Source organism: Elephantulus edwardii, unplaced genomic scaffold (genome assembly GCF_000299155.1).
Source record: "Elephantulus edwardii isolate Elephantulus edwardi_28Jun2011 unplaced genomic scaffold, EleEdw1.0 scaffold00072, whole genome shotgun sequence".
NCBI classification, from domain to species: domain Eukaryota; kingdom Metazoa; phylum Chordata; class Mammalia; order Macroscelidea; family Macroscelididae; genus Elephantulus; species Elephantulus edwardii.
Genome location: NW_006399822.1, coordinates 2,712,015 through 2,729,782, shown reverse-complemented (window position 1 = coordinate 2,729,782; position 17,768 = coordinate 2,712,015). Strand labels below are relative to the sequence as shown.

General features: G+C 54.4%; 1 protein-coding gene across 1 annotated transcript in view; it reads left to right on the top strand.

The window, feature by feature from the left end:
* Positions 1 to 17,768, top strand: part of CRISPLD2 (cysteine-rich secretory protein LCCL domain containing 2) — a 31,716-nt gene that overhangs the window by 7,362 nt on the left and 6,586 nt on the right. Inside the window, exons 6-12 of the mRNA XM_006888869.1 lie at positions 5,890 to 5,990; positions 9,702 to 9,842; positions 10,448 to 10,508; positions 13,976 to 14,042; positions 14,440 to 14,570; positions 15,672 to 15,715; positions 16,916 to 16,988. Coding sequence (XP_006888931.1) covers positions 5,890 to 5,990; positions 9,702 to 9,842; positions 10,448 to 10,508; positions 13,976 to 14,042; positions 14,440 to 14,570; positions 15,672 to 15,715; positions 16,916 to 16,988 — 618 coding nt within the window. The remainder of the gene's footprint in view (positions 1 to 5,889; positions 5,991 to 9,701; positions 9,843 to 10,447; positions 10,509 to 13,975; positions 14,043 to 14,439; positions 14,571 to 15,671; positions 15,716 to 16,915; positions 16,989 to 17,768) is intronic.

Genomic DNA, 17,768 nt, shown 5'->3' with positions numbered 1-17,768 from the left:
GAAGCTGAGTGGGGTGTACATGCTCGGAAGCTCTGGCCAGCCTCAGAGCACCCCACTGTCAGTGGCTGTGAGGGCCATCATATTGGTGCCTGTGCACAGCGACCTGTGTCCCGAGATCGGAACCCTGCTCAGTCCTGAGTCATGCGGACAATCTCTGCTCGGCTTCAGGGTGTTGTTTCAGGTGCTGGGCCAGTCCATATTGCTGAGGGTCTTCTGCCCTTCCTGACCCTCTACTTGCAACACAGAGTCTTAGGATTAGTTAGCTGGACAGCGGCTAGGTCGTCAGTCACCGAGAACTTAGGCTCTTTCTGTGTATTGTACAGTCCTCTCTTCACAGGCCCACAGTGGTGGCAGAGCTCCAGACATCGTGTCTTTTGCCTTTGCCTGGGTTCATTAGAGAAGGAAAGAAAAAGTGCACACATGAGAGAGAGGGAAAGTGAGACAGAGACACAGAGAGAGAGAGAAGAGGAGAATTCACCTCAAGGAAATGTCTTACACACTAGTGGAGGCAGGCCAGTCCCAAATCCATAGATGGCAAATCCAGTTGTCAAGCTGGAGGCTTCTTCTGACTTGCGTGCTTACAGGGGCCGATCAACAGACAAGTGACAGGCTGCTGGCTCACGGCACTGCAGAAGCTGGAGCCCCCAAAGTCAAGCACATCAGATGACAGGCTGCTAACCCCAGCAACAAGAACCGGAGGCCAGATGGTGACAGGCCAGATTCAGGACGCAGAGCGACAGATTGATAGAACATTCTCATGTGGTCTGGGGCTGCAGGTCACACCTCCATGGAAATGCCCTTCCTATCTGAACAAGGATGTGACCAGGGAAAGGGCAGGACATGAATGCAGGGGTGACTTGAGTGATGGCATGGTTTAAGTGAGGGTGTGATTCAGGTGAGGGTGTGAGCCATGTTGCCCTTCTGTGGATCTGTGACTCAGTGTAACATCCTACGTTGATCTGCCTGATTAGTGTGTGCAGGTTAGGCTTTACGTAAAAGAAGGCTTTCCCACTCGAGGACCACCATGCCGACGTGTCGTCTTAACCATCACATCCTCCCAAACAGAAGAGCACGCTAGAGAAGGACTCTTCCTCCCCTGGCACACTGTACCCTGAGGTCGTTGGCCAGAGGTAGGCCGACCATGGACAAGGGGAGTAGTTGAAGAGGATCCTCTGTGACCATTGGGACAATGTCAGAAGCAGCAGCAGCTGTTGCCGGGCACCCGGTGAGTCTGCTGGCAGGTGGCCCCTCAGCAGACAGCATCTTCGGAGGCAGTGACTCATGGCAGACCCCTTCCTAGCCAGGCCCGCACGTCCACGCCCTCCTTCCTCCACACTCCTGTATCGCTGCTGTCCTTCATCCCCTCCCTCTCTCCCCTCACTTGCACTGCAGACAGTTTTTCCTGCAGGACTACCGTCCCACTCTGCAGCTGGCAGGTGGCCCCTCCTCAGTGGCCCCTCCCAGAATGTTGCTCAGGGGCAGCATGCAATGGCCGTGACCTCCCTTACTTACCATGCGTCAGAAGTCACTGCGGGAGGTAGCAGAGGGGACTCGCTGAGGTTGGAGGGAAGTAGGCTCCCCACACTGTCTCTGGCTTGTCTGTGGAATCAGTAAGGACAGAGGTTATGTCACTGCTTGGAAGGGACCAAGCTCAGACCCCACAGAATAGGCTGGGGTTCCTGGCAGATTGGCAGGTGGGGGGAGAAGGGACTTTATCTGACTCCCTCATGATGAAATAGATTCTGGGGGTTTGTTGCATCACATGTAACATCCTCATTGCATCAGAAATAGACATCCTTCCCCTATTCAGCCCGCTCCGCCTCTCTTAGAAAGGAGTCATTTACATACGTGTAAAGCGCATGGCCCTGAAATGTACAAAGCAGCACACTGTTGTAGTTTGCGGGGAGGTGTGCTGCCAACCCAAACGTGGTACATCTCTGGAGGTTCGAAGCCACCAGCTACTACAGGGACGAAGATGGGCCCTCTCCTCCCAGGCAGGGTACAGCCTCTCACCCCCGCTGGAGGGTCAGCTGTGCGTCCTTTCCAGCCAGGCAGCAATGACTTTGAGTTTGGATGTATACAGGCACGTCCTGCTTTATCTTATTTCGCAGACAACTGCTTTCTTAACAGCTTGGAGGTCTGAGGCCGCCAGCCCGCACGGAGCAGGGTCTTGGAGCCCTCTTTTCCCTGCAGGATGTACTCACTCTGTACCTTGGTCACGTTTGGGTCCTTGTCACCGTAGTGTAAGCTGTCACGTTGTGACACGATAGATTGTGGCGAACGTAACTTTAAATGCACTGGGAGGCCACACCATCCGTGTGACTTGCTTTGTTGTGGGGTCTGACTGAACCTGCAGTGGATCAGAGCTCTGCCTGTACACATCTAGCATACCTGTGCACACCTAACACACCTGGTACACCTGCATGCACCTGCCATACCTCTGTACACCTAGGATGTCTGTGTATATATATATACTTGCACACCCATATTATTTAAGATATAAGGTATGCTTTATTTACAGTTTTTATTGTCAGGCAGTCTTGAAGTTGAAAGGTGAAAAAGGATTCTTGAATACAGTGTGTGGGGTTTTTCCTTAAAATTGGAATTATTTGTTGCAGGTATACAGGAAATAACTGAGTTTATAGATTGATCCTGTATCTTGTGAATTACTATCCCTGTTTGTTTATTCAGGAGTGGGGGGGCAGTTGTCCATCCCTTGGCATTTTCACTGTAGCCTGTCATGCTCTTTGAATAGAGACAGTTTTCTTTCTTTCCCCGCCAGTATCTTTTAAGTGTTGATGTGATTTCCTTGGCACCAGCGTGTCTGTTTATACGTGTATAGGTACCACCCCGACTACCACCCTCATACCCTCGGCAGTGACCACACCCCAGCCCTGTTTCCCATCCATCTTTTGTCTGACTTGAACCTCATGAAAATGGAGCCACAGATAAGCCTTCTATTGGCCACCTATCTTGTCCAGCCCCGCACCTGTGGGATTCACGCGTGTTGGTGGCGTGTGGTGGGCGTGCTGCAGCCTTGCTTATTTCTGGGTGCTGTTCCAGTGTCCACAGACGCTTGCAGGTCTTAAAGAGAAATGGTGCGGCCCCACGTGGAACAGCGTGCCCCGCTCCCTGGCGTGGGTTAACGGCCAAGGGCAGGCCGGGTAGTTGAGTGTGTCCACCTCCTGGACACTAAGTGACCACATTCAGGGGACACTGGGACAACAGAGGCTTGCAGGCTGCTGGACAATCACGAGTTGCCCACTGCCCTTGTGTTAGTCCTGACTCACATCGGCCTGTACAATGGACCCCACAGAGCGTCCAAGGTTGTTGTCTTCGTGAAAGCGGATGCCCCGTCTTTCTCCATAGAAGAGACTGGTGGACTTGAACTACTGAACACACTACCCATCACTGGACAGATGACCGTCTAAGTGGTTGGAGAAGTGGCTTATCTCTGAGGACCTAGGCGGCTCTGGAGAGAGGAGTCCCTGAGTCGTAGAACAGTTATGTGCCGGGAGGCTGGGCTCTATGAGGAGAAGTCTGGCATCAGGATTGGTGGAAGATCTATTAACAATCTGCATTATGCAGATAACACAACCCTGCTTGCTGAATCTGAGGAGGACCTGAAGTGCTTGCTGCAGAGGGTCAAGGACTGCAGCCTTCAGTATGGACTGAGGTTCAATGTCAAGAAGACAGAAATTCTCACCGCTGGACCAATTGGCAGCATCAGGATGGATGGTGAAGAGACTGAGATTGTTAACAACTTCAGTTTGCTTGGCTCCACTGTCAACACTCTTGGCACCAGCAGCCAGGAAATAAAAAAAGCTATTGCCATGGGAAATTCTGCTGTTAGGGACCTCTCCAGGGTACTGAAAAGCAATGGTGTTACTCTGGAGAGTAAGGTGCGTCTGATATAGGCTATGGTCTTTGCAATCACTTATTATGCTTTCGAGAGTTGGACAATGACTAGGGAGGATAGAAGGACAATTGATGCCTTTGAGCTGTGGTGTTGGAGAAGAGTATTGAATGTACCATGGACTGCCAAGAAAACAAACAGATTCATCCTGGAGAGGGTTAAACCAGGCTGCTCCTTGGAGGCAAGGATTCTGGGGCTTTGTCTGACATACTTTGGACATGTTATAAGGAGGGACCAGTCCTTGGAGAGGGACATCATGCTTGGGAGGGTGGAGGGACAGCATAGGAGGGGAAGACCCTCTATGAGGTGAATTGATTCAGTGACTGGGGTAATTGGGATGGGTGTGTCAGAGGCAGTGCGATTGGCACAGGAGAGAGCAGGGTTTATAGAGCTGTTGTACATAGGGTCGCTATGAGTCTCAAGCAACTCAATGGCACATAACAACAATAAAAGGTGGGCAGTTCAGACCCACCCAGCTGTGCAGCAGAAGAAAGGCCTGGTGACCTGCTTCTGGAAGGTCACAGCTTTGAACGCCCTGTGGCGAGGTCTGCATACGCGGCATCGCCGTAGGTCACGTGGGCTGCAGCTCTAGAAGAGGGGTGAAAGGGCAGAGTGACCCGAATCGCATGGAGACAGCCCCTGCCCCCCAGTCCCCAGTCACCTGCTGCTGGGGGATCACACCTGAGTCTGGGTGGGTGGACTGGGCTGTGTGTGCACACCTGGTCATAGCCTCTGTCTTGCCATACACTTACGGGACCCCAAGAGTGCCGGGCTTTGTGTGATGTTGTACGTAGCTGAAAGGACCTTCAGACTGCCCAGCCCTCCCAGCCCTCCATCCCTAGTCTGACGCCCAAGTGGCGCTGGGCGATGGCACTTTAGTGTTTCAGCTAGAAGTGTCTCTGGCCCACACACAGGGGCACCTTCATGGTCTGTCCAGCCAGCAGACCCAGCCTTCCCTGCCTCCCACCCTCGCTGGGAAGTTGAAGAGAAGTTCCCTGCACAAGGATATTTATTAAGCAAACCCTTTGCCGTGTGCCAGACCCTGGCCTTGGAGTGTCTGTGTGGCTGCCCCGCAGCCCGGCACGCAGGCACTGTCACTGTCCCCAGAGTGCAGGACACGAGCCTGGATGTGGCCATGGACATGCCATCAGCAGGGTCGGGGGTCCAGCTCTTTGCAGGAGGACAGGGGCTCAGGGGCTGGGATGTGGCTTCAGTCACACAGTCGCAGAGCTGGGTCTGATTCTTTGCAGCTTGTCCTCAAGGAGGTACTGGTCATCTGAGAAAGCGGCCTACCACCTCTTTACTGAATGAAAGGAACCTGGTTCTAGAAATTGCCTTCCTGGTCAGCTGCCAGTCTCGGTCACTTGAGAAGGCCCAGGCACTGCAGGAGAAGGGTGGGAAACCCACTGGGCCAGCCCAGGACCCCAGCAGAAGCCCTGTGTGCAGCCTCCAGGTTCCCGTCTTGAGGGTCCCAGAGGAGAGCCAGTGTCGCCCCCAGGACCAGCATGAGGACCTTGGCCCCACCCTTAGAGCCGCAGTCAGATGCTGGCTGTGTGTCCTCAGAGGAGCTGCTGACTCTCTCTGTGCCTCAGTTTACCCTCCCCCCGGCAAAGGCGTGCACCCCAGCAGTTACGGCTTCTGGCACGTGGTGCAGTGACTGCATGGCACGTGCTGCCCCCTCTCACTGTTCCCGCTGCTGCTCTCTGATGCCGCCCACTGGGAAGTGGCTGGAATGGGGTCCCACTCATGTCCCTGCAAAGGCTGGGACTCTAGGGGCGCCTGTGACACGAGGTGCAGGGAGGAGAACCGCTGCAGGAGGAAGGGCCATCTGTGCACACGTTATAACAGGACACTGGTGCAGGGTGGAGGGGCCTGGAGAATTCTCTACACCGTGTACACAGGGGCCCTGGCAGCGGCCCTTCCACCCCCCACTGCTCTGTGTCCATCCTAACCGTGTCTCTGTCCGTCTCTAGGGGCAACTGGATTGGAGAAGCCCCCTACAAGAATGGGAAGCCCTGCTCGGAGTGCCCCTCTAGTTATGGAGGCAGATGCAAGGACAACCTCTGTTACCGAGGTAGGGAGCACCAGGCACAAAGGGAGAGCGTTTAACGACAAAGTCAGTGTCGCCCCTGTTCCAGGAGGAAGCAGCCAGGAGAGGGTGCAGGGAACGGTGTTTTCAGTGGGGGAACAGCGTGTACAGAGGCCTGCATGCAGGAGGGTGGGAGATAGACGTTTTTACTTAGACCTCACCTCTGGGTCCTCTGAAGGCAGCCGCCACGTAGCCAAGGAGCGCGTGTTTGTTCAGGGGCTCCCCAGTCACCCACTCTTTGTCCTTATCTTCGAAATGAGACTCCCCCAATACGTCCCCCTCTGAGTCCTGGCTTCGAGGGCCATGCATGAGCTTAGTGTTCAGAATTCGCCTGTACCACATGACAGCAGTGGGCATACCTCTTCACGTTTCCTGGCCTCGATCTTCCCGTCTGAAAAGGGGTCCAAATGCCTGCTTTGGGGGTGACTGAGGACTGGCTTTGATGCGTGCCAGGTCCTTCTCCATCTTCCCACTCAGACTAGTCATCATAAAGGTCACCCGGAAGGTCAGACCCCTGTCAGTGAAGATGAGTAAGGGGTGATGCTGGCGTGCCCTGAGCTGTAGGTTCACACAGGATTGCATCGCAGCGGTGTCAGCCCCTCGTTAATGGTGAGGCCCAGGCAGACAGAGGGGAGTGTGTGCTCGGGCACCCTCCCTGCCCTTGGTGGTCTCAGCAAACGCATCTGTAGCCGCGATCACGTGCTGAGACGGTCCAGACCCTTACACAGGGCTGTGTGCACACACTCGTTTGCTCCTGCACAAGTCAGGGATACAGCTGCACCGAACCTCCTGAAAGAGCACCCCGTTTCCTGGTGGAGCGTAGTGTCCACCTCCCGGTCTCGAGGTCCCTTGTTCATCCCAGGAGCCTTACAAGTGCCAGATGCTCTCTGGGGACATACCTTGGGCATCGTACCTCCTCCAGGAAGCCTTCCCTGACTTACACGGAGCATCTGCTTTCAGGTTTAATTGCCCCTGAGTAAGGCCTGCCCAGTCCACTCCGGGGCCTCTGGGGCTGAAGCCCCCGCACTGTGCCCACTGTCTAAACACACGCGGGCAAACCTTGGGGAGGCCCAGTTTTGGAGCAGACCACCAATAGCGAACACCAGAGTGGGGTGCGTGTCGCACATTTTTTGCTTCCCAGCGCGTGTAAACGAGGCTGACGCTGTCCCACAGCCCCCGTGCAGCTGTGTGATGAGCGTCTGAAGTACCGTGAGCATCGCCAGAGTGGGCAGGACTCAGAGCGAGCAGAGGCACCAGCAGGCTTGCTCGGTGTGGGATCAGCACAGAGCTTCAGCGTGTGAGAGAGGCCGGATCTGAGAAGGGCTGTAGAACAGGGTGTGCCAGCACACCTCAGACCCGCAGAGGGTCCCAGGCCAAGCACCAGCGCGCACGAGGGTGCCTCACCTAAGCTGCGCTGTGCCTGCACGCCCTACGCTTCCAGAGTGTCCTGAGCCAAGCCCCCGTGCCTGCAGAGGAGGACCTTCCATAAAACGAGGTGTCCCTGCACCCCCAGACCCACAGAGGGTCCTCCAAGCACAGGTGCTCACAAGGGGGCCTCACATAAAAGGAGGTGTACCCACACACCCCTCACCTACAGAGGGTCCTAGGCCAAGCACTGGTGCACGTGGAGGTGTCTAATGTAAAATGAGGTACACCAGCACACCTCACACCTGCAGAGGCTGCCAAGGCCAAGCACTAGTATAACGGGTGCCTCACGTAAAAGGAGGCGCCTGCCCACCCCACACGTGCAGAGGCCTCTGAGCCGAGCACCGGTGCACTCAGGGTACCTTAGCCACCATTCACCTCTCCGGTGCCCAGACAGCTGTGTTTTTGGTGGCAAATGCCCAGCTTCGCTTGGCCAACTTCCCACCTGTGGGCTAGAAAGTCTCCTCCAAAGCAGCTTATCTGCATGAACCACTTAGCAGCATTGATTGTGGCTGCGTGTGAGGCCCTGACCTCCAATGGAGAGGAAGCAGGATGGGCACAGAAAGGACTTTCTTCCCCTCCTGGCAGGGCAGTAAAGGCTGTGGCTCCCCGGGGCTAGAGCTTGAGCAAGTCACTGCTCCCCTAGTGCCTCGGTGTGCCTGTCTGTGAAATGGGCCAGCCGTGCTCCTAGAACGTGGAGGATATTTTACACAAGAGTTCAGGACAGAGCCAAGAGCAGCTGGGACCCAGTGGGGACATTTGGTAATTGCTTTCAAGTTTCCTCCAACTCAAGGTGACCTTCGGGAGGACAGGACCAAGCCATGTACTCTCTTAATGGTCTGCTAAAGTCCTTTGTTTCAACCACTGGGCTTCCGTCCCTGGGGGTCCCTGGTGATGCAGTGGTTAAAGTACAAGGCTACTCACCAGAAGGGTAGTAGTTTTAAGCCAGCAGCCACTCCTCCGGAGGAGACGAGGCCGTCTGCTTCCGTGGATTTGCAGCCTCGGGAGCCCTGGGGGGCAGCTGCACTCACTCTGTGCTGTAAGGCTTCTGTGGGCTGGGGTCGGCTCATTGGTGGGGGTAGGTTTCCGTCCACCTCAGGACTCGCTGTCCAGCGCTGTGTGACATTATTCTCTCGTGACCCATTCTGACACAGTGACTGCAGTGGTGGGGCGAGCACAGTGGACAGCGTGAGGACACACAGGGTCAGGCAGGGTCTCCGTCTGAGCACAGTGGACAGCGTGAGGACACAGGGTCAGGCAGGGTCTCCTGATGCTCACGGGGTCGCTGTGAGTCACAGTTGGCTCAGAGACATCCTAACAGCGTCACCACCAGGCCTTTCTCCCTGGTCTTAGTCTAGAAGTGCCACTGAAACGCACAGGTGGCCCTGCTGGCATTTGAAACACCTGTGGGAGACCGCCCAGCATCACACACTCACATGGGGTGTGGAGTCCATGGGGCGTGTAAATGCCCCGCACCCTGAGATCCTTCATCCAGAGCCAGATGGTGCGGATAGTGCAATCCGGCCAGGCACTCGGGCGAGGGTCCTCCTGGGGCCGTCCTCACCCTGACCTCCGCGTGGGAGCAGCCCTCTTCCCACGTGTGGGGACCCTGTCTGCCAGGCTTCTTGCCATGGGCTCTATTTTCAAGCTTGTCATGATGTTTGGGGGTCCAGTTTGGAGGATTTTTTAAAAAACATGTTTAGTAATGAACATTTAGGGCTTTTCTGTGTCTTTCTGTAACTTGGTGGCTCAGAATGGCAGATACTTTTTCCAAAACAGGAGTTGGGTCTTGGATGGTCAGTAGACGATGAGCTGGCTAAGAGTCCTGCCTCTTGGGGTGAGGAGGGAGCAGGATACGGTGCAGGGTGCACTTTGTGGGTCCCAGAGCCTGGCATGGTCCAGTGGCCCCACCATGATGGGTGTACACAGAGGCTGAGGACACTCTTGACGGAGAACTTGGGACAGAGACGCAGCAGCACTGTGAGGCTGCCTCCAGGAGCAGGTGGGGAACAGGAAGCCGGCACAGCGCTCCCGGTGAGGGCCTGGCCTCTCGCTCAGTCACTCTAGCTCCCCAGGTCCAAGGTGAGCCCCACTGGGAGGATGCCTCCTGGCCCTGCCCTCTCTGAGGCAGAGCTTTCCCCCTCCCTGAAGTGATCGTCTGTGGAGTGACCTCTGGTGCGTGTAGTTCGCAGCTGGTTTTGGTGAAAAAGGGCAATTCTGTTAGATCCTGGTATTTATGTGTCTCTGCTTCCCCCCCTCTTCTGGCTTAAGGCTCATACAGTGCAAACCCAGAAACGGACGACATGAACGAGGTGGAGGTGGCCTCGCTTCCAGAAGAAAACCAAGGGCCGATCCAGCCGAGGGTGGTCAGGCCCACCAAGGCCAGCAGGACTTCCTCGACCAGCTACATGGGTGGGTCCCTCCTCCCTGTGTGCCTCAGGCTCTCCTCTGGGGGGGGGGCAAGAAGCCCTCAAGTCCACACAGTGCAAAACAGGGGAGGTGTCACATGCAAAAATCACTCCAAGACGTTTCTGAGAAAAAGAATTGGTATTTTTTTTATTTTAGAGAGTGTGTGTGTGTGTGTGTGTGTGTGTGTGTGTGTGTGTGTGTCCCATCAAACCGGATCTGACAGGTACAGGAGGAGATTGCCCCTCCTCCAGCAGAGCATCTGGTAGATTCGAACCTCATACCTCTGGGATTGCAGTGCAGCTTCTTGCCACTAGGCCACCAGAGCTCCCTAAGAATTGATATTTTAAAGTCATTTCTCAAAGCCAGCCTCATGGAAGCTGCATTTGGGTCCCTTTTCCCCATCAGGCGGGTGTTTTAAGGTTCTACTTTCCCTGAGCTTTTTAAGGGGGACTTGGGATTGGATCCAGAAACCCATCCCCGGGAAGCACTGCGCCTGCCCTTCCTGCAGCATTGCTCTGGATGCACCGCAGGTGGGGCAGGGGTGTTCTAGCCCCAGTTCATGCCCCAGGTTTCTTGCCATGACAGGCATTTCTGTATTTCTCTCCTAGCCCAGGTCGTCAGGTGTGACACCAAGATGAAGGACAGATGTAAAGGTTCCACCTGCAACAGGTAACATGTTGCCTTCCTCCCACCCTGCTCCCACTGTAGCCCTTGGAGGCATCTGCTTGGACACCCTCCAGTTGAGCAGGGTTGCATTAGAGGGTCTGCCCACCTTCTGAGTCTCCACACACCATCCCTGTTAAATCTCAGTGAGATGCATTTTCAGGGCGTATTGCGGCTATCACAGAAATACCACAAGGAGGTGACTTTTTTAAAAATGTTTTGGTTTTTTTATTGATTTTTTCTTATTTAATTAAAGTTTACAGAGACATAGCATTTTCAGTTATTCATAGTTGCACTTTTCTCCCTACCCACCCCTCTCCCCAATTCACTCTTCTCTTTTAAAAGAAAAAAAACCTCTTTCATTGTTATGCAGTCTCTCCCCCCAAGTGCAGTCCAATATGCAGCCTTCACTCTGCATGTCTGTAATAACAAGAACACCCGTTCATAAATCCCTTTTAAACAGTTCTCTCCCTCATCTGTTTCAATGTAGTATACATCATTCCTTCCCTTCTTTTCTGTCTTCTCTCAACACCAGTGTCAGTCTCATTCTATAACAGTGGTACTATGCAATATTGGTCCTTTGTGAATGAGATATTTCACTCAGCATAATGTCCTCCAGGGTCATCCGTTTTGTATATTTCCTGAGTTCCTTGTTTTTCAATGCTGCAGAGTATTCCACTTGGGTTGTTTCCAGCTCTTTGCTATTGTGAACAAAGCCGCAGTAAACATGGGTGTGCGTGGTGCTTTATATTTGTAATTTGTGCCTTCATGCCCTCACACACACACATACATATGCATATGCACACATACATGCATGTTGGTGTTAGCTGCCAGTGACTCCCAGCAACTCTCTGAACAGTAGGTCTGAGCCTGGTCCTGACCTGTGGCACCTCATCATCCCCGGCATGGCCAAGCCCACTGTAGTGGTCATCGGGTCAGTCCCTGTTGTTGAGGGGTTCCCTCTCTATCTGTGACTCTCCCTTTCCCAGCACGATCCCTCTCCAAGCATTGGTTCATCCTGACAGCATGCCCCAAATGACTAAGATGACATGTCCCCATCCTTGCCTCTAAGGGACACTCTGGTGGTACTTCTTTTGAGACTCTGGTTTCTTGGACAGTCCACGTACTCAGTCTTGTGTATTCTTCACCACCATCACAATTCAAAGGCGTCAATCCTCTCCTGTTTCCTTTATTAATTGTCCAACTTTGGGATGCATAGGAAACAATTGACAAGACCTTGGCTTGGAGCTGGTGCACCTTAGTCTTTACACTGACATCCTTGCTCTTCAGAGCTTTGTTTTTTTTTTTTTATGTGCCTGTCCATTTATTTTTTTTTTTTATGGAAAAGTAAAAGAAAAGATTCTTTCATTGTTTTACAAACCCTCCCCCAGGTCCCCTCCACCATGCAGCCCTCGCTCTAGTCTCCTGTGATGACAGAAACACCCAGTTACATCTCTCTTTTAAACGGTTCTCTCCCTCCTCTGTTTCAGTGCAGTATACATTATTGAACCCATCTTACTCAGTCTCTCCCCAACCCCAAGGACAGTCCCATTCTACAACAGTGGCATCATGTAATATTTGTCCTTTCTCTTCAGAGCTTTGGAGAGCTCCTTGGCAGCAGGTTTCCCCAGTGCGACACACCTTTTGATCTCCTGACTGCTGTCACCGTGGGAATTGTGTGTGTGTCTAACTAAACTAAAATCGCTGACAATGCCAGTCTTTTCTCCCACCTGTCGGTCCAGTGGTGAGGAGCACTGCATCCATGCTCACACGTACATACACACAGACATGGAAACACACACATACGTACACGCACAGACTTACTGGGGTTTCTTTTTTTGGTGAGAAAAAGTTGTATTTAGAATTAGCCCGCTGGACTCAGTTTAGATGATCCCAATTTTCTTGGCAACATCCAAAGCATCATGGGCAGGAGCAAGTCGAACATAGGCCTTCTTCTCTCCATCAGGCCTAATCAGAGTGTTGACCTTGGCCACATCAATGTCATAGAGCTTCTTTACAGCTTGTTTAATTTGGTGCTTGTTGGCCTTGACGTCCACAGTGAATACAAGTGTGTTGTTACCTGACTTGATGCTGGCACAGTCAGTGGTCAAGCTTGTTTCTCCTGGGGTCGCTCTTCCAGGGGTATTTGGGCTGCCTTCGGAGTCTCAGCGTCTTAGGCCGCTGGAAGGTGGGTGAGGTGCAGGTCTTCTTTTTTTTTTTTGGCTGTGAATGCCCTTCAGGACGCCTTCTTGGCCTTTAATGCCTTTGCTTTGGCTTCAGTTTTGGGAGGTGCAGGGGCTTCCTTCTTCGCTTTCGGCGCCATCTTCGTAGAAAGGCCTCACTGGATTTTTTAAGCCAGTGTTAAGCTATCAAAAGAAACAACAAAAGGATAAAGTAGTGGGCCCCGAATCTCCCAGTGCGGGCAGCCTGACCCACACCCTCTGTCCAGTCTGTTTTCTGTGCATTAGTGAGGCCAGTTTTGTTTACTGTCATGGACACTTCATCCTTTCCACCACCAGCTGACGTTCTGCAAAAGCAGCAGAATGTGCTGAAGGCGCCCTGGTGGTGCTGTGGACTGAGCACTGGGTTAGAGTGATTGGAAGTTTGAACCGCCAGCGTCCCCATGAGAAAAAGAGGCAGGCTGCTTCCTAAACCGTTTCCAGCTGTGGGGATGCGGCGGGCAGTTCTGCTTCGTCCTGCAGGGTCCTCGACTGTGGCCACAGGTTTGCTTTTTTAGGAGTTTGCCGTGTGTCTCAGGAGCTCTGGGGCCTCGCCCTCGGGACTTGGCCTCTAACCCGAAGGCCACGCCTGGGGCTCCTCCACGTTGATGTTCAGCCTCAAGCCCAGTGGAGGGTCAGTTCCCACTTGGCTCCAACTGAGCAGCCGCTGGTCGGGGCGTTGCAGGCGCTCTGGGGGTCGTCTCTAGGCCGTTGTGCAGCTGGCTTGAGGCAGCGCCTCTCCGGAGGTTCAAATCCTCCCGCCGCTCTGTGGCAGGAAGGTGGGCCGTCTCTTCCACGTGACTTAGTCTCTGAAAACTCCAGTCCATTCTGCCTCAACGGCAATGAGTTGAGCTGAGTTCTTTTTTTTTTTTTAAAGGATAAAGTAGTAAGCGATTTATTAGAAGTTACATCCGCAAAGGGCTGGACCTCCCTCCTTGAAATATGGTGGAGAGGCTGAGCTGAGTTGTTGAGCGTGTTTTGTGTCGGGTTGCTAACCAGAAGGTCAGCAGTTCGTGCCCACCAGCCACTCTGTGAGTGAAGGGTGGGTGGCCTCCTCCCGGTGAGATCCTCAGACACCGGGGAAGGTTCCCCACAGCAGGAGGGTCCCCGGAGCAGGAGTGGACTCGGTGGTGGTGGGCTCGTCTGTGGACACCAGAGCGCTGACTGGAGGAGCAGAGGCTCTGTGCTTGGTGAAGGGCGCCCACCCCCGACCCCCAGCCTGCTAAGCGCTGGTCTCCCCTCTTTCTCCACCAGGTACCAATGCCCAGCAGGCTGCTTGAGAAGCAAGGCGAAGATTTTTGGGACGGTCTTTTATGAGAGCGTGAGTGTGGCCGGCGCCCCGCTGGGTGGGCTCCAGCCCCACTGGTGGGCTTCTGGGCCTCTCTGCCCTTCTGGGCACGCCCTTTGATCTGCTCGGAGCTGACACAGGGCTGCGGCCCTCCCGACAGAGCTGTCTCCACTCGAAATGTCGTTAGTATGCTCCAGTGGAGGCGGAGAAAGAGCTGTTTGTCTCTGCCCACGGCTCCTAACGCGGCTGGGATGAACTGTGTGAGATAAGAAGGCCAGGAACAAAGACGCGGTTATGGGGAGAGGGCAGGGTGGGAAAGGGCAGCTTGATCCTGTCTCCTCGGCTTCTCGTGGGGTGGGGCTGGACACCCTGGGCGCCGCTGACCAAGGTCATTCAGGTTCTGTCTGTGGTCTTGTCGCCCCGCCCCCAGTCATCTAGCATCTGCCGTGCTGCCATCCATGCGGGGGTCATAGACGACAACGGGGGTCTGGTGGACGTCACCAGGAACGGGAAGGTCCCCTTCTTCGTGAAGTCGGACAGGAACGGCGTGGAGTCTGTCAGGTGACTGTCCCTCAGCCTGACCAAGCAGGGCCCGTCCACTGGCCGGACGTGAGGTGCCCCGTGTGCCAGAGAGGAATTGTTCCATGGGGCCTTCGACGGCTCTGCCCTTTCAGACGTGGCTTGCCAGGCCTTTCTTCTGAGGGCCTGCACGTGGACTCTTACTGCTGGCCTCTCGCTGAACGGCCGAGCATCCTGCCAAACGCAAGACGACCTTCACGGGAGCGCACCGCTTTGTCTTTCTCCTGCAGAGCATCCAGTGGATTCGAACCACTGACCTGTGAGCTAGCAGGCAACTGCTTTAGCAGCTGTGTCCCAGCTGTCCTTGCTCTGGAACCAGGCTTCAGGCTCTCCGGTGGGTGGCTCGGTGCGAGAAGGGGAAGGCGGTCTACTCCCCACGAGAGTTTCAGCCCTGGAAACACTGGGGGCATCTCTGCCCCGTCCTGCCAGGTCACTGGGATCAGAACTGCGTGAGCGACGGGGGCTTGCTTTGGGTTCTTGTGCAGACACTGATGCAAGCTGAATCGCGGCTTTGTGCCATGGGCCTTTGCTGGAAGGGAAAGCTGGCCACAAAGCTGGGGTGTTTGCAGGTGACCTTCACCATAGGAGCTCAGGGGGCTCCCGACAGCCTCTGCAGGGGTGGCAGTGTCCAGGCCTTCTAGAAGGTGCCCTGTGCCGCCTTACCCTGTGCACAGTGGGCCCTGCAGATCAGCGTCATTTCAGAGTTAGACGGTGATGTTAGCAGGTGGTGACCAGTTTCCTTTGTCATCTTCTGAATTTCTTTTATATCTGAGAAAACTTATTCCAAGAAGTTAACCATGTCCCAACAGAGAGGTCTGTGCACCAAAAAAAGGCTAAGAAACCCTCTTCTAGAGAGTTCTAAGAGCGTTTGAGTTGATATAAAGATAGATGTAAAATCAAGGTTGTTGATAAAATAAGTACAGGAGCCGGGGACCTTGTGACAGCCGCTTTAAAAACCCCAGGCCATAGGCACTGAGTCAGGACAGACTTGCAGCTGCCCCAAGGGTCTCCAAGGCCGAAATCTTGACGCAGGGAGGAGCAGTTCTGTTGGCATTTACCATCTCCTGGTGTTTTGTTTTGCAGCAAATACAAAGCTTCCAGTTCATTCATGGTGTCAAGAGTGAAAGGTGAGCTGGCCACTTTTCCCTGGACCACAACCCATGGTTTAGCGTGCATTTCCCTGGAAAGGTCATGCCCTGAACTGTTGGTCTCATGGTCCCCTCTGACTTTGCCAACCTCAGCACGTGCTTGCTGCCTGTTTTTATAACGTCTTACTGGAACAGAGCCGGGCCCATTCATCCACATATACATCATCTATAGGTGCTTTCTGCTACATCGGAAAGTTGAGTAGTTGACCAGGGCCTCGAAGCAGTTCAGAATGATTCACGAATCGTGGCCGTTCGCAAGGGTGGAACGTGCTGAAGCCACCGAATCGCCCATATCAGCGAGGAGAGAATAGCAGGACCTTGGAGAGCGACAGCCATGGTGGCCCTTCTGATGCAGGGAGACTCTATAGGAGCAGACCGCCCATCTCTCTTCTGTGGAGTGGCTGGTGGATTTGAACACATGGCCTTTCATGTAGCAGCCCAGCACGTTACACAAGTGCTCCCAGTTTGTTTCAGACCAAAGTAGAGCAGATGTGGTTGCAGTGCGGCAAAGACCTGCCTCTTCTCACCGCTGCCCGACGGCCGTGGAGAGCAGACAGGCTGCCCCTCTGAAACTGCTCGCTGTCCGGCTCTTTACCACGTGGTTTTCTGACCCCTGAACTGCACAGAGGAAGCCCGGCAGTGGGACTCACCCCCTCAGAGCTGCGAAGAGGGCACCGGGCTGGGACCCCACACCCATCAAGGCCCGAGAGGCCGCAGAGTCCTCTTGGGGTGACTGGTGTGGCCACCCACCGTCCCCAAGATCTCACAGCGTAGAGCAGGAAGGCCCGGCTCGGATGAGAGGAGCCCTGGTGGCGCAGTGCATGAGCACTCAGCTGTTAACCAAAACGGGACAGTTGAAACCCACCAACTGCTCATGGGAGAACAACGTGACCGTCTGCTTCTGTCAGGGTCACAGGCGTAGAGAGCCCACGGGGCAGTTCCCCTCTGCCCTCAGGGTCACTGGAATTCTGAATCAGCTTCAAGACTGGGTTTGAAGTTCAGATGAGAAATACTGTCTGTCCCCCAGAAGCCACTGAAGGAGATCACCCCACAACCCGTCCCATAAACCAGAGACCTTAGTTCGTGGTGGGATCCAACCTAGCCGAGGGACACGGTAGAACTTGTTTCCCAGGCTGGCAGCCTGAGACAGTGACCGTTTCTGATGTGTTCTGTCTGCAGTGCAGGACCTGGACTGCCAGACCACCGTCGCCCAGCTCTGTCCATTTAAGAAGCCGACCACCCACTGCCCGAGGTGAGCCATGGGGCGGAAATGAGGTGGGAGCTGGCTGGGCTCAGGGCCTGGGGATGGGGTGTGCTCTCTGTCTGGGCCTTGCTGTGGGAAATCGGGCCAAGAGAAGACAGTGCCATGCTGGCTGGGCGCCGTCTCATCAGAGAAACATCTCTTCTCACCGGGGCCGTCCAGGAAGGCAGTTACCCACGCTCAGTCTAGAACCACAAGATCTTTCCTTTGACCAGTGCGTCTCCACCTGGATTCCCTGGGAGCGTGGAAACACAGCTTCCTGGACCAGTCCCTTCAAATATCTGAGCAGGTTCCAGCCACCGGCACCCGCATTCTGTCAGATCTCCCTGTCTTCCATGGACACCGTGGCCGCCAAGGAGCCTAGAGAAACTCTGGTGTCACGTGCCTTCAAGTAGATTCCAGTTAACAGTGACCGTGTGAACAACCAGAGGAAACAGGACATCTGCACCATTCACCCGGATTCACAGTGACCGTGTGTGTGACGGAGGAAACAGGACGTCTGCACCATTCACACTGATTCACAGTGACCGTGTGTGTGACCAGAAGAAACAGGACGTCTGCACCATTCACACTGATTCACAGTGACCGTGTGTGTGACGGAGGAAACAGGACGTCTGCACCATTCACACGGATTCACAGTGACCGTGTGTGTGACCAGAGGAAACAGGACGTCTGCACCATTCACACTGATTCACAGTGACCGTGTGAACGACCAGAGGAAACAGGACGTCTGCACCATTCACACGGATTCACAGTGACCGTGTGTGTGAC